The sequence below is a fragment of the Streptopelia decaocto genome, assembly GCF_964273445.1.
Source record: "Streptopelia decaocto genome assembly, chromosome: 7".
NCBI lineage: Eukaryota > Metazoa > Chordata > Aves > Columbiformes > Columbidae > Streptopelia > Streptopelia decaocto.
The window spans coordinates 19,287,591-19,304,157 of NC_138661.1; the positions used below are offsets into that span (position 1 = coordinate 19,287,591).

Consider the following 16,567-nt stretch of genomic DNA (forward strand, 5'->3'; position numbering starts at 1 on the left):
CTGTCACACACTTTCAAAGAGAAGAGGATGGGGAATAAAGTAGAATAAGACCAGCTGGTAAAGTAGATGTGAAATAAGAAAAAGAATTTATAACCACTAGAACATAATCTGTTGCAGAATCTGCAACTGAGCACGGGATCCTGGAAGTTGTTGTTTGTTGTCAGCAAAATCCATGTGGACAGTGTAGGTGAGAGAAAAGGGAAGAGGGATTCCTAACACAATCCGTGGCAGTTGAGGAACGCTGGTATTAAAGAGCAGGAAGACAGGAAAACACAACATAGTATAGTCAGGAGTAAGGATATAGAGAAATAGCAGATTGGAAACTTCCTGCAGAGATGTGAGTAATTCTGTTACAATTCACATGCCTCTTTCTGCAGCCAAGCTGGCAAATCTGTGATGCCCTTATTCAGAAATGCAGCCTGACCTTTGTGGTAGTATTGGTGTTGTCTTTTGGTTTTAGGCTGTGGTGCTGAAGGAGAGAATGGATGCCTGCAGATAAAGCTATGGCTCCCTATCTTTCATTTAAATGAGAAATGGTCTTTCTACTTAATAATTAAATGTATTTGATGTGGAAATAAAAGATAAATTATATGCATGGTATCAACAGTTTGGATTTATATTTACTCTTATTAATGAAAGCTGTGATTAAAGATCTTTTTTTAATTCAATTCTAAACCTCTTTTATTTCTTTCAGTATTTTTTTTCTGAATCAGAGTGATTTGTTTTTCAATTTCAAATAAAATATTCAAGTAAGGTAACTAGATTCTGATTCAAAATACATAAAATTCAGGAAAATATTTCATTGCCTGCATTGTTTAGAGGTTTGGGGCCTTAAAACTTTCAAGAAAACCTTTTATGAAGAATGAGAACAGAAAATGGTTATGGTATGCATTTTAACTTCTGTTCTGCCCAAGTTAATATTGTATAAGTTTGGTAAATGTTTTAGTAGTTCTACTTTAATAGATACTAATTTTTATTTTAATTTTATTTCCCTTTCCTTTTGCTTCATATGAAGGCAGGGGGTAGTGAGGTAAGTTCATTTACACCACATCCAGATCAAACGCATTATAATAACTTAAGCTGCTTGGGAAAGTAGTTGTATTTTGAAATAGGAGTGAAATCTTTAAGTCTTTTCTATTAAATAGTAGTTTGTTAATGGGTACAAAAGGGATAAAGGACAAAGAGTAAGCCCTGTTCTCAGTCTCAGTAGACATGAGTGAGTCCTAAATAGAGTATTTGGGAGGAGGTGATAAAATCTCATCCTCTTTTCCTCAATAATTTGAAATGGCTAAGGAACAGCTTGACTTAAGTAGCTATAGTCATAGAGCTTGCCTAACTTCTTGGGAACTTCTTTAAGACTATATCTCAGTGTTGGCATAGAGGTTCAACATGGAATGAGAAGTGCAGGGGGGCCATTGCAGAGATGCCTGAAGTGGCTATACGAGCAGTACCGCCACGTCTGTGCCACTGTGCTTGAGCTAATGAAGTTTCAGGAACAAGAGGACCGTAATTGACTTGGCAGCAGCATTTTACCAACACACCTGTACTACTTAAGGAGCTGAGCTGCGAGGTCCACAGAGAATTGATATGACATGCAGAGTAGCTAGCTCAGGTGCCTGCATTAGATTTTGCACATACTCTATTTAGAATATATGCCATACTCAACACCATGCTCTTACGTTTGTAGCACGGTACATCCTCAGGCTGTAGGCCACCCTTTAGACTTGTAGACTGAGCTACCAGGTCACTTGGACCTACACTGGTTAAGAAAGAGAACTTCTCTTCTACCTACCTGGACCCTGTTTCCGTTGTGATGGCAGATGATAGAATTGTGTTGATCTCCTTGTATCCTCATGCAGACAACTTGACGTAATAAAGAAAGCCACATCTTCATCTAACTTTTAGGTCATACCGCTAGCAACCTTTATAAAATTAATTCTGGTTCTGGGCTTTTAAAAAAATGTGTATCTGTAAAGTCTGTGTTTCTGTATAAGTTATATAGAGCATGTATAACTTATACAGACTTTTCTTCTGTGTTTGTTCATTTACAAGTGTTTGGTTGTACTGCTCAAAGTGTGGATAGTACATCTGTGTCATTCTGTGTTATGCATAGGCTTGTTATAGTGACTGACAAACATTAAAAGATTCTTGTATTAATAGGAACTTTATTGGAGTCCGTGTATTCTCAGGATCATGGGTACACACCAGTGTAGAATGTGGTTCTGAGAATGTCTTTCAATTTTGACTTTGTTTATCAAGGATATTCCTTACCAGAAAGTATCTGAACATCTTTTACTGTTGAACATAGGAACGTTAATTCTCTGTGGGAGAAGATGGAGATATTAATAAAAGCTACCACATAACTGAACTTTAAGGCTATGTATAAAGGCCTTAAAGACCACATCTAAAACATAGTTACTACTTAAGATTGTTGTACCTGGCAGCTGAAGTGGAATTCATAAACCCAAGCTGACTAGTGAAGTTCCCTCTATATAGAAGGAATATGATTTTTTGGCATCCAGAGTATTAAATGAGATAAGCAATAGAACACTAAAGGAAGAAGCATATCTGAAATCTCATCTGTTTTGTACTTCTGTCTCACAGAAGCTCCTCTGTGAGGCCAGGAGTTGTAGTCTGAGACTGTGGCCTGGATATAGAGTCAGAAATTACTCAACTACATACCAAAAATTGATTCACTAGTATTATTTTGATTCTAATATCAGAAAAGTTAGGTTGATCTCACCTTTTATGTTTTAAATATTAAGATGTTGTAGGAGACAACAGTTTTTAGCCACTTAATATATCAAAAATTCAAATACACATCAAATACACGGGTGGGTCAAAACAGCGCCATTCTTTTTTACTAAAGCAGACAGGAATGAAAGGATCCCTAGCGTCAGAAAGGGAGAATAAGCAAAAGAGGGTGCAAACCACTGCAATCTGGTGGTTAGGTAACTTCTTTGTGAAGTATGGAACATGAAATTCTGCTTTTGGTGTAGCATAATCATTTCCTTCCAGTGACCCTTAATTCAGAATGTAAATGCAATTCCCAGAACGTGAATCTGAACAAAGGACTATTTTTGCTCTCTGACAGAGGTAGTGTCCTCCTCTCAGTTTTCTGGTTTTGCTCATAAATTACTTTTTTTCCTTGCAACAGCAGAACTTAAAGAAAAAAAAAGGTTCTCCCCTTCACAATAGCACAGTTTTACTAGGAGCAGTGGACATTTCTGTGCCTTAATCATTTTCATGTCTAACACATTAACTTGAGATGTGAGTTGCATCAATTCATATTTGTAGGCAGCACCGCCTTTATTTTTTTCCTTCAGGATAAACATCATTTTCCCTACTTTTTCTATGACCTTTTTAAAAAAGTATTATTTCTGTAACAATGTCAGTAATTCAGTATTCAAAAGAAAATAATACAGTAAACATTTTTTAAACCTGAAATATTTAGGTCTGTTTTATCTACTGCTTGAGTCAGTTGAAGAAGAGAACAATACAGGTTGTAAAGAAGGATTTAGAAATGGATGGAAGAAATAGTTTGCTGCACACCAAACCCCAACTTCCAGGCATAACCATTTGCAGTTTTATTGCATGGTTCCTATAATGAAAAAGCAACTGGATTAGTGTGCTCTAGTACTAGAGAGCATACCTGACTAGATGATGCAAGCTATAAAAGGATACAGCTGGCAGTAAGCTCATTCTAATATGGCCCATTGATGCTGCAAATGAAGAAAAATGGTAGCATTGCAGTGGTAGTTGTTCAGTCTTTGTTATAGGACAGAAAGGAAAAATTGAGATGGAAGACCTACAAGACTGCATTAGCTTCAAAGCTGTTTCAGCTTGCTTTTGATTGTGTATTGGAAACAATTATTTTTATTTGCTCTTGTAGGTTCCCATACAAGAATTTTTGCTTTATTAGAAGTTTTAAAATTAAGAGAGATGGCTTTAGAGACTTTATTTTTAAGTCTTAAATCAGCATTACTTCAACTTATTATATCATGTAATGAAAGAATCAGCAGGCAGTTGGTTAGAGTTAATAAGTCTGAATGTTACTTCTAGCTTTCTTTTAGAAGTTAGTGAGACAGGAATTTTTTGAAAATAAGACATGCTAGTGCTGTAAAAGTCAATATGCTGAACAAAAATTATGTTGAAGCCTTAAATTTCAGGCATGTTTTTTTGAAAAACTTATGGATACTAGAACTCAAGATTTTGTTCAGATTCAGTTGTTTTAAGGTGTCCTTGCAGTACAGTTTAAGGCCACCTCTACTAATGATACACCATTCTCTAGTAGTAAAATTACCATAATATATCTTTGACATTGGAATACTTACTTTCATTTGTATTGAAAACACAAAATGACATTGTCTGAGGCAGCACTTAGTCTATAATTTGAAGTATTTATAATTTCTGAATAGTGATATTAAAAGAATATATTTTTATGTGAAAAGATGTCTACTCTGTGTCTGATGTGAGTGAGTGATAGCTTTATGGATATTCAGCAGCACATGATAAATTGGAAATCTGTTTTATCCTTTACTGAAAGTTCTTTCCTAGTATGTTTTTGTGCTAGGTAAATTGCTCGGAAGAAAAATCCATCATGGATTTTGAAAACAGTTCTGGCTCAGCTACTCCCTGAACTGCAAATCACTAGAGGTTGGGAGAAGAATCTGGAGAATATCACTCCATTCTTATTCTGTTCTTACACTCCCTGAAGAGCTCGCTATTTGTCACTGTCAAAGGGAGGATGCTGTGATTAATGTACTTTAGATAAGAACAATTGTACCAAGAGATCTCATAACTAAACAACTAGGAATTCTGGTTTAATTTTTCACCATAAATTTGCCATACTAAAGATTTGCAAGCAACTAAGAACTCTGAAAGAGTCTGTCTCATACTCATCACTATCCTCTTTATATATACCATTACTCAGTCTACATGCTGAGATCTCTTGTATGAGTTCCCAGTCTTGTATATCTTTCGAAAATTCTTTAGATGCTCAGCATGCACTTCCAGATGCAATTCAAAACCAGGCAGCATGGAAAAATTGCTTCAAATATAGATACATGTGTGTGTGTGTGTGTGTATGTATGTATGTATTTTGTCTTGAGGATTTCTTTGTGTGTGTGTAAGGACATAAGCAAAAGTGCATAACCTGTTTTAGATTCTTGTGTATTCATAATGGGAAGGGAACTAACAGACTATTTACAAACTAGTGCTTTACTGATCCGGAGGTGAAGAATTTTTTCTACTTGATACAGACAGTAAATAAATGTAAATTGTACTTCCAGGGGGGTCAGGGAGGCAGGAAGCTGCTGGAATGAGCTTTCCTTTTTCTGAACCTCGCACTAATCACCTTGTCATTGGCACTGAAATTTAGAGATTTTATACAAATATCCTACATATGTTTTGCATAAATGGATGGAATACAATTAGATTTTTCTCCTTGCCAGTGTCATGACTTGTGAATGTGTAAATAGCAGAAATTCCAAAGTTGTTTTAGTAGAAGATGAGCTTTGTCCTCTCCTTTCACTCTGTCAACTTGTGTGATTTGGGAGAGGGGAGAAGCCAGGAATCAAACTGAAAAATTACAGCAAGAGAGTTTCTGTGAGCAACTCCTTCTCTCTGTTCATGCTGTTTGCAGAATAAATCAGGTTACAGGAAAGTTTAAATTTTAAATTAACTATTTTTTTAACAGTTTTAGAAAGAAAGCAGGGCTTTTTGAAGTTAACCTTTCTGTGAATCAGTTTTTGCACATGGGAATGTACATCAGTGCAGGATATTAACCTTGAGATTGAAATCCCCCAAAATTTCTGGAGATTTCATTCTTCACAAGCAAGAATTTAATTATCTTCGTTTATGTGTATTACTGTCTCTAAGCCCCAGTGATTGACTAGAACAACATTATGGAAAGGAATGGTCTCCCTTTACCAGTTTAAGGTAATTATTTTTTCCTCCCATAGCTGACCTGACTCATGTCTTTGAGGAAATAAAAAAGCCAGTTACCAAAGTATCAAGGTTTACCAAATAATATCTAGTTTTGAATGCAAGGAAAAAACCTGTTCATTTTGCAACTGAAATAATCAGATGTGGTCAGGAAACAAATATGTAGAGGAACAATTGCATGGCCCAGGGATGCAGGTTGGAAGATTTGTATTTGGGTTATGATCTGTGTAGAATGACTTCATCAACAGAAGGTAAGAAGTTATATGAACTGTATGCATTTATCAAAGGCCCCCAAGAAAAGGATAACTGAAACACAGGCATATTGCGAGATAGGTAGAATATAGAATCATACAATCATTTAGGTTGGAAAAGACTTCTAAGGTCATTGAGTCCAAGCATTAACTTAACACTGCCTAGTTCACCTCTAAACCATGTCCCTAAGAACCTCATCTACACATCTTGTAGACACCTCCAGGGATGGTGACTCCACAACTACGCTGGGCAGCCTGTTCCAATGCTTGACAAACCGTTCCATGCAGAAATTTTTCCTAATATCCAATCTAAACCTCCCCTGGTGCAACTTGAGGCTGTTTCCTCTTGTTCTATCACTTGCTACTTGGGAGAAGAGACCAACACCCTCCATGCTACAACCTCCTTTCAGGTAGTTGTAGACAGGGATCAGGTCTCCCCTCAGCCTCCTTTTCTCCAGGCTAAACAACCCCAATTCCAAATAAGTCTTGTATACCTCAGTGATGAAGTTGACACAAAAGCCTTTAATGCAATCTGCCTTGTACCAATTATGCATCCTATCATATCTCCATATCTGTAAATATTTACTGGCTAAAAATTAGCTATGTCACATGTCACCCATGTGGAAAATCTTGTTCCATACTTAAGTCATGAGATTGAAAAGTAGACTTGGAGATTAAAGAATTGAAACTGCCAAATAAAACCTAAAAATTTTCCTCTGACTATATGAACATTTGGTTCAGTGTACTCCGGAAAATTATAAGGGAAATCTGCGCTTCATTCCTGGAGAAAGTCTTGTCTCTCCTGCATAGTGCCTATTCTGAAAAATATCTGAAGATATTTGAATTCTGTGGTACTTCAAGAATTGCATGTTATTGACTGTAAAACCTTTTCAAGATGCATTTGAATTTTATTGGAAGAAAAGGCGTAGTTGTTTCCTGTATGAAGAAACAGTGCATCAGTCATGCATTGCAGAATAAAGTTGGAACTAATTAGAAGAGATTCCGTAAAACAGATTCTTTTCAATAGAGGAAAAAAATCCATTTTTAAGTTAGCAACACTATTTTCTTAATTTTTTGGAAAGTTTTCCCTAACAGATGAGAGAAAAATTATTTTTGTTTCACCTATAAGACTGATAACTAGTGTCTATGCTGCAGTGGAATTGCTTGTTAGAAAAGCAAATTTTAAAAAAAGACAGTGTACCTGCTAATTAGCCTAAATACCCATGCATAGTACAAGTATTAGGAAATAATGCACATGCCCATATTTTCCAATGGATAATAATGATTTTTTGCTAGTCAAAGTATAGGAGTATGCATCACATCTGACTGAGAAGACCCATCCAGTGCAACACATTTGTGAAACAGATGCCCAAATATCATCAGTCAACATAAATTGAATTAAATAATAATGAAAAACCAGTATATATCAGCAGTGCTCAGTACCCTGCACATTTTGACTGGCCAAGATAATTTATTTTAGTATAACTGAATGTAGTTTTATGAGTCAACATCTGTCTTTAATAGTGAGTTGACTGTTCTACTCATCAGCTTATTTCAGGCACTTAAACCTGCACAACATTTCTTTGAGTAGTTCAGGTGTTGTGTTTGCCAGCTCTTTAAACATTTTACATACTTCAGAGGTTTTTGGTCTGATTCCACTTTCTTTCTCTCTTTACAGTAGGAGTCATTCCTAAGAATTAGATTCTCATGCCAATGCAGGTTCATTGTTCCTGTTAAATTAATAGGAGTTTTCTGTACATAGACAACAGATTTACATAATGGGTGAAGTTGTTAGTAATCCCTTTGTTGTAAAAAGAAGTAAACAAATCAAAAAGTCAATAATAATTCTATCTATTAAAAATTTACTGACACCTAGCTTTCAGCAAAACTTGTATAAGTAATCCTTTTCTCTTTCCCACCTGCTGCTGAAAAGAGGTTCCAGGTAATGCTTTTGTTTTGCTATCTAGTCCATATTTTACTGTCATCTCCCATTTTTCTTAAGAAGCCATCTGTCATGTTGGGTGCTATACCGTGCACCTATTACTCTTCAGACTATTGCTGTATTACAAATTTTAAATTTATATGTATTCATTGTAGTTCCATTCCATACAATAAGCTAGATATTTATTTACCTACCAATATAAAATTAGCTACATCCCTATGTTTTACAAATAATATTTTTCAATAATATGTATTAAAGTACAGAGATAAGCGTTCTCTTCAGTCCCTACTGGACAGCTATCCACCTCAAAGGTGGATTGTTTTACATTTGATTGGACAGTCTTGCCTGAGATGCCAAGGTGTACATGCTACTAAATTATTTAAGTATTAGATTATCCATATCAACATTGGTGTGTACAAAATGGCACTTACTGCTCATAGGACACATGAAAATAATTATGACTAATCATTCTCAAGAAGCAGTATTTAAAAACTACCAGGTTTCATTATCTTCTAATGGAAACCTCTACAGTTTCACAAGTGACTTTGAAAATCTTACAAAGAGTGAATGGAGAGAACTCCTGCTTACTTTTTAATTGAATTCTCTACTTCATGCTTGCCAGCGCCTTATGGGGAGGGCATTGAAAGTCGCTTCATGCTGAAAGCTGGTACAAAATCATCTGCTGTGTTCTCTGTAAGCCGCCCAAAGTTTGGGTTGCAGCTGTAGGGACCCTCACAGGAAGGGACTTTTGTACCAACAGCTATGATTTGCTTTGTGAAATCATGCCCGAAATAACACTTGGGTTTTTAAAACAGAATAAGTATTGTCATTTACATTGTCATAAGTTACCATGGAACTAAAAGAATTGATGGCAGTTTATATTAACTACAGAAGACCACCCCTTGTTCTGTTAATAACTTTCAGAACTCAGTATCAATAATAAAAATAGCGAGTTAAATACAACAGCATCATACAAGACAACGTCGGTAACAGTATTAATAATATTGAAACTATGTCTAAAAGCATAAACACAAACTGCTTCAAAATGTTTGAATTCTATTTGCATGTTGAAAATAAAGTGCCAATAGTAAGGTATTTATTTCCCCTATGATAGATGGCTGGAACTCTCCTTCCACATGTTCAAACTGACCCCATCCATTTGTGTATTCATCCCAAAATGTTGTTCATGCTCTTTTTCCCATCTTTTGCACACAGTGGTTTTTATGCATGGAGGTATATGACCACTGGGTGTTCTATATGCCATTAGTCGCTTTTCTGCACTTTAAATAGCAAATGGAAAATATATTCAGCTTTTCCAGCTTTAAAAAAAAACACTTGGAAAATGTATTCTGATGTATTTCAACATTCCTGCTTTTAAATGCACAAGTTGTCATCTTGAAACTTAATTAAGAAAAAATACATACATGCTTGTAATTTGTATTTCAGTTCCACTGCTCTGAATCAATATAGAGTTAGTCTTTCATAGGTGGGTACTTGGATAAATTATTTAGGTGACCTGTGAGATAATAGCAGCTGAGTATAAATTGTCAAGTCAGGTTTTATTGACCAATGTACATTCACTTTGTTCTTTCTCATGACAATGTACAAATGTAAATGTACTGTGATGATTGGCTAAGGATGAATATGAACCTGTATTTGTGCTTGTTTATCTGTACAACCTTTAGGTATAATGGTCTTTTCAAGTGGTTGCATAATATAAGATTGTCTTACCTCTTCTCCCATTCTATCACAAGGGATCAGCAGGCAGCAAATATTATAAAAATGCCACATTCTAGGTCCAAGCAGCAGAGGAATCTTCACTTCCAGTCAGTTCAGCTCCAGGAACATAAACCTGTGCCAGAACCATGTCCTTTCAGTTTTTACTGCTTTTGTTCAACTTTTGATAGGCTCTTCTGCTCTATTTAATTTTTGTGCCTTTTTTTTTTTTCTAACTCACTTTTTCCTCTATCATACCTGTACATAAATGAAATAAGAGGTGCAGGGGAAAGGGAGAGAAACAAGCTTGAGTGCTCTGTGTCACATGTGATGGTGACAAGTGGAAGAAGGGCTCCTTATGCTGTGTTCTTTCCATTTCTAGAGCAACAATAATGAGCCTGTTGCTAGATTGTCCATGACAATTGAGGAATTAAAAATATAACATATCTGGTAACATGTAATTACAGGGATTTCCTCTGCTGTTTTAGATGTATCCTTTTTATTTCCTTGAATCTGCCTTGACCTACGCAGTCCTTCCTCTGTCTCTGTTTTTTATAAATCTTTTGCAATAGCAGTCAAACAGCACTACTCTCTGACAACTGATAAACATACAAAATAACGCTTCTGAGAATGCCTTTTTTCTTCTGAGAAGCATGAAAATATTTTTATGGATAGATTGTTAGGAATTGTCTTTAGAATTGGACTTGGTTCCCTACAGTTTGGACTTTATGCTTCATGCTTCATGGGGTGTTTTTGATGGTAATCAATAGTAGTCTTCTGTCTTTGATCCAAAATTTTCATTTGCTCTTGTGCTACTTTTCATAAGCTTTTTTTTTTCTTAAGAGTAGCCTTAGTTACTCATATGCTTGTTAGTCTGCTGTTCAGAGTAACAGAAATTTATGCTGGCTTACCAGATCTGGAACCTGACATTCTTGTTCCTTGTGCTCGCTGCAATGTAATCTAAAGGAAGCTACATTTAAAGATTTCTTGCTGTCTGAAAAGCATCAGAAATTATGCCTCTCAGCTAGGAAGTCTCTCTAGAACTGTGTATCTTTTTCTACTCTCCTTTTTTCAAGGAGGTTTGGATTTTTCTCTGCTGGTGTGTGTGAAGGCTGGCAATCATATCTTGGGTGTTGATGCTTCACAATTGAGTAAGGTGGCATTGTGATTTCTTTGTAGCTGTCAAGATGTCATTGACAGCTGGATTTCTTTTTCTTCAGAAGCCTTTTTGAGTTCTACAACGTGCCAGTAGAAGCAGCATGTGAAACAACCAGCATGCCAGTCTCACATTTCTGCAATACTCCCTTGCTGTTTGTTTTTACAGCTGCTGCATGGGATGAGAGAAGAGGTAACACAACAGTGGAAAACTAGTGAATGTTGATACTATTTTTTCTAGGTTCTTCATTTTTTTCCCCACTTTCTGATTTTTGGGGAGACTAATGGTTGGGACCAACAGAATCAGCAGTTATACACTCTTGTAATTTTCAGGATTTCAGCATTATTCCTGATTTCCATGTTTAAAAAGTGAAAGGTGCATGTTGTGTTTGCTTAATTTAAAAAGGATTTAAAGTCAACATTTTGTAAGTGGTTTTCAGGGAACCACTTTTGTCTAAGTGTTTTTTAAGGACCTTCTTGCGTTCGTAAGTGTGCTCCTAGTTACCTTATAGATGAGCAGTAATTATGGAGGTGTCAAAGTAATTAAGGAACTACAATTATAATTCAGAGTAATAAGCTGTATGTAGCAAAAAAAAATTGGTTAGCAGCTCTTAATATCATTAACATGTTACACAAATCAGGTGTTACATATATTTCAATAACTGAAATTCTTCGCCATAAAATGACAGGGTTTGTATTATCACGAATACGTTCAATTCATTTAACTTGTTAACCCTGTTCATTCTTCAAAGACTTGATTGCACAGGCAGATAAGTGGTTATTATTTTTCCATTTAACTCCAGAGATTGGAAGCACTAGGATTTGTTCAGTTTTAAATACTACTTATATGCAGAAAAAACAAACACCACTTCAAAACCCAAACAAAACTTTGTTTGTTAATGTTTTGAAAGGTCAATGTGACCATTCCAAAAATTATATTGGAAAAAAAAGTTGTTTTTACCAGAGAAGAGGGAATCTCAATGTTAATTTACCACAGATGCTTGATGAAGCTGATTCCATGCCCGCCTCCCCAGCAAATTTTAATTGGACCTGGGCTGTATTTGTTTCTCTCTTTCTCTGTCTCTTCATTTACTTGAATGAGTAAAGGAAGCTTTTTATTCTCTGTGTCACTATTCCTGATACCAAATCTGTGCCTTTCAATTTTTGTTCGTGCATTTCTGTAGTTTTACTTGATTGGATTTAATCAATTTGAGTAGCACACAGTGGTAGAAAGGATTCTATAGCACTGAGAGAAATCTGTTACCTCTTGAACAGTGAATTTGTAACTGAAATTGCTCATCTACTGTGAAGGTGGGGAAAAATATGGTGAAAGACTTTTCCTCTGCAAAACTTTAGATGGCCTCTCTCCATATATACTTAATATGATAAACATTGTGACCTATTGGGAGTGTTTTGTGTTGAGAATTTAGAAACTTCTAAATAAAAGTGTAGTTTCTTTATGTCTTAAAATTAAAACCCGAGCATTTTAATCATACTTGGCAATACCATTGTAATATGATGGGGTAGATGAGGAGATGCTAGGAGTCAGTGGTGGCAGGACAGAAGAGAAGACCTGGAAAATAGCTGGGCAGGCTAGGAATTTTGCAGCAAGTAGGAGACCTGGAAGGTTGGTTGGGAGACATTAGTGGTTCAAGAATGGTCATGAAATGGGATGCTGGGATTGCTGACGGAAATCAGATGTATTCCTTGCTTCCTGTGCTGGTCAACATGCTTCCATAGACGATGCGGGCAGTCCAGACCATGCTCGGTTTGTTATTCCTTCTCTTTTTTCCAAAAGTCAGGAGAACACTGTTTCGTGCTCACAGACTAAGGGAGAGGATGCTGTGGCTGTGAGCTCGGTCCAGACTGTAACTGAAAAAACACCCCAAAATGTTAAAATGCCTTGCTTTTCTGTCTTGAGGTGTATGTGAATTCCTTCTAAGCAGAGACCTCAGAGAGAAAAAAGAGACCTGTAACTGAGGACCTTTGAGAATTAAGTCTGGGGATACATTCCCACCAGACCGATTTCAAGCAGGACTGAAAGAGTGTATTTAAATGTTGCGATCTTTCAGTATTTGTCTCTAAGCAAGGAGACTTTTAGTGCATGTCTACATTGGACTCCTTTTCTGACCTGGATTGCTATGTACGATAGGTGTCCCCAGATTTTTCTTGTACTTCCAGTTTATTAGAAGTCTGTTTTCCAAGAGCAAGAATTTTGTAGTAGCAAAAAAAGTGTTAGACTACAGTTCTTTGTGAAATGTAAACATCTTTCTCCATACTTCAGTTAGTGTTCTCTGTTTTAATTTGCAGTTCTTTATGAATTATTATTAAATATGAGCCTTAGTTATTTTCCTTCATGCCTTGAATTTTCTTTTGAACTTTAAACTATTATTTCATACTTTGATCTGGTAAGAATTTGTTTAATACAGCTCATATTGCCTCCCTGTGAAAAGACTAATTGTGTTACCTGATGTAAAGTAGCAATATTTCTTCTTAGATCTGGATTTGGATTTTCTAGTGTAAAGATTTTACATTTCATAAAATCTAGATTTCTGATGCTGAATTAAATATTTCAAGTACCTTCCCCTGGCCCTGTCTAACACAGTAGTCAGCTTTAATAAACGTGATCATGTTTGGGTGATCCAGGCATTCGACAGACTTCTTTACCAGGTAGAAATTTTTCATCATCTGTTTTTCTTTTGTATTTTTTTTTCTGTAGGTACTTTAGAGGCTTCTAAGCATAGGGAAGGCAACAGAGGTATCTCAGAACACAGTTCAGAGTTTGCATAATAATACATACAAATCTTTTGACTGGAGATACGACATGAATCTCTAAATTGTACTAAAAATAGACAGGGAAAACAGATGAATAAAACTCAGAAAAAGGTATTTTATTAGAATAACTGAAAAAAAACTTTTCAAATGTAGTTCAAAATATACACTGTGCAGACAGATCATAGTCTATTGTTCTTAGAAAAGAGACAGTGATTATTTTCCATCAAAGTCATTATTCAAGATATGGAATTAAAGTACTTTGTACTAGAAAGCGAACATGAAAGAGAACTGACCTGTTGCTCTATGTGTCATATTAGTTTGTTACACTGCCTGCTGCCTAAAATCAGGTAGGCTTTATTGAATCTACACATGGAATTTATTTTTAAATGAATTGTTCCTCTTGAGGGTCAAACTTAAGGGTTTCTTTTCATGGCCACATATGCTGTATGTATAGAATCAATAACTAATGCTCCTGAAGGTTACTAGAAATAATTGCACAGTTTTGATAAATAATATGTATTTCTTTGTATGCTTCTTTGTATATGAACAGTTGAACATCATCTGAAAGATATGTTACAGATATTTATCAAACTTATCTAGTTGAGATTTCTTAATTAAATCTGGACTATTCAGATCAGTGGAACATAAGTTATGGCTGATTTTCATGCATTTTCATGGTGATGGGTTTACTTCCAACAAGGTGTTGATCGATAACGTGCTTCTGTTGATGTAAGAGTGAATGTGTGGGTGTACCTGGAGTTCCTTACAAACCATTACAAAAGTAAGAAAAGTTAGGGCCTCCTGAAGGCATGTGGGAACAGGAATTATTATCTCCAGTGTTTAGATTAATCAGGTAAGCCTTTAAAGTTTATCCAATAAAAATTGCTGCAGGGAAGGTGGAGTTACCTTAACAATAAAGCATGAAAAAGCTAAGAATATTCTGTTAGTGGTCATTCATTTTAGAACAAGCTTTTGCATGAACCTCATGGATTGTTGAAGAATTGTCAGAAAACCTAGCATGTTAAACAAAGGTGTGTTGGGTGTTTTTTTTTTTCTTCCTTTGACAGAGGTATTTCTTTTAAAGATGAAAACAAATATCAGTTAAACAGGATGGGGCTATAAGTTTTCCATATGCAGTAGCAGGTTGGAAGGTACTGTGTTAGTATGGAATGGGTGACGGACAGCCTTCTCTTATTCACAGTTCTTTATTTCAGACCATCAGTTAGTAGGGCATTGCCACAGCCTGAGAAACTTCAGACGAATAACGTTGGGAAAAAAAAGAGACCTATAGAGGTAAGAAAAAAACCTGATCATCTCTTCCTTTCCTTTTAGGATGGGTTTGGTTTTGTTTTGCCATAAATTGACACATTTGTGGACATACTAAACATAAATGTATCAAAGATGGGAATATTGAATAGTGACTAAATAGCAAAAAAGTGGGAGATGATTTTTTTTTGTTGTTGTAAATCCAAAAAAGCCTGATATTACTTTTTCCTGCAGATGAAATGGAGCACAACTTAATTCTTAGTAACAATGAAACCTTTTAAATGTGGTGTTTAGAAAGCAATATGTCCCTTTTAGATAACTGGATTGTTAACGCATGTATTATCACTATATAACTAAGCATCTTTTACTGCAAATTTAAAAAAATTTTAAGACTTTGTTTAAAATTCATTAGTGTGAACAGTTTTAAAAAATATTTTTGTAGAATTTATTAATTATATGTTTAGCGGCCACCTGTTTTGTTTTTGCTGACCAAAGCAAATAAATATACTCACTTTTGCCTAATCCGAAGTGGAAATTTCATCTAACCTTGAAAAATGCATACACTTCATATCAGCTGAAGTATCTTCTATGATATGAAACAAAGTGTTTGGTGTAGCATAATAAACAGCCCTTTGTCATCAGTGTTCTAGAAGTTTTAGGTTGCAAGTCAGCTTTCTTAATTGCCAGCTGGAATAAAATTATGAACCAATGGTTGTCATCCTTTGCTTCTTAGTATCTTCTTCATCAAGAAAGAGCTGTGTTCTTCTTGGCTCACTGTGATTTATTTGTTTAGATGCATGTGTCTGTTGTTTTCCATGTATAGATATGTGTGTGTAAATATCCTCCAGCATCCACCAAACAGAGGTGACAGGGTGACATGACTGTGTATGGCAAGACTGAGCAGCAATGGCAGCTGGCAGGGAAGGCAGGATCTCAGCTTCTGTTGCTTTGGGACATCATTAAACTCTTTTCCTTTACTGCATAAGGAGATATTTGAAAAAAAAAATCCAGGAAAAGACTGTGAAGTTCATAATTGCTTTAAGGCTTTGAGTATCTAATAGGTGTAAATGTTTTTTTTAGGACTTAATTTTGGAGCTGGTATTCGGATACCGAGGCAAGGACTGCAGAAACAATGTGCACTATTTGAATGACGGTGCTGACGTAATATATCATACTGCGTCTATTGGGATCTTGTATAATGTGGCAACAGGTAGGAGAAAACCCACTTGAGGAGAAATGTTTCTTTACACACATGGAGTTACACTTTATGAAGTACCTGGTATGATTTAAATCTTACAGAAGTGTGTGAAAATTATTAGCTGAAAATTCAGTCTGTAGAGGTGATTTGTAATAGCTGCATAAGCAAACTAAATATATCGAAATGTTTCAGGTCATTGAATTTTGAAGGAAGTAAATATTTTATTGCTTTTCTATTCGCTTTCTGAAATTTGCTTGTTAAAATGATCAGAAACTGTTAAAACATCTGAACAGTGGGGTCATTATAGTTGTTTAATGT

At 35.6% G+C, this 16,567-nt stretch overlaps 1 protein-coding gene across 2 annotated transcripts in view; it reads left to right on the top strand.

The window, feature by feature from the left end:
- EML5 (EMAP like 5) overlaps positions 1-16,567 on the top strand; it is a gene marked incomplete at both ends in the record, with an annotated part of 112,455 nt that overhangs the window by 77,851 nt on the left and 18,037 nt on the right. Inside the window, 2 exons of one of the 2 annotated variants that reach the window (XM_082058071.1) lie at positions 14,949-15,078; positions 16,132-16,261. In XM_082058071.1, coding sequence (XP_081914197.1) covers positions 14,949-15,078; positions 16,132-16,261 — 260 coding nt within the window. The remainder of the gene's footprint in view (positions 1-14,948; positions 15,079-16,131; positions 16,262-16,567) is intronic. The other variant, XM_082058072.1, reaches the window with a different exon arrangement.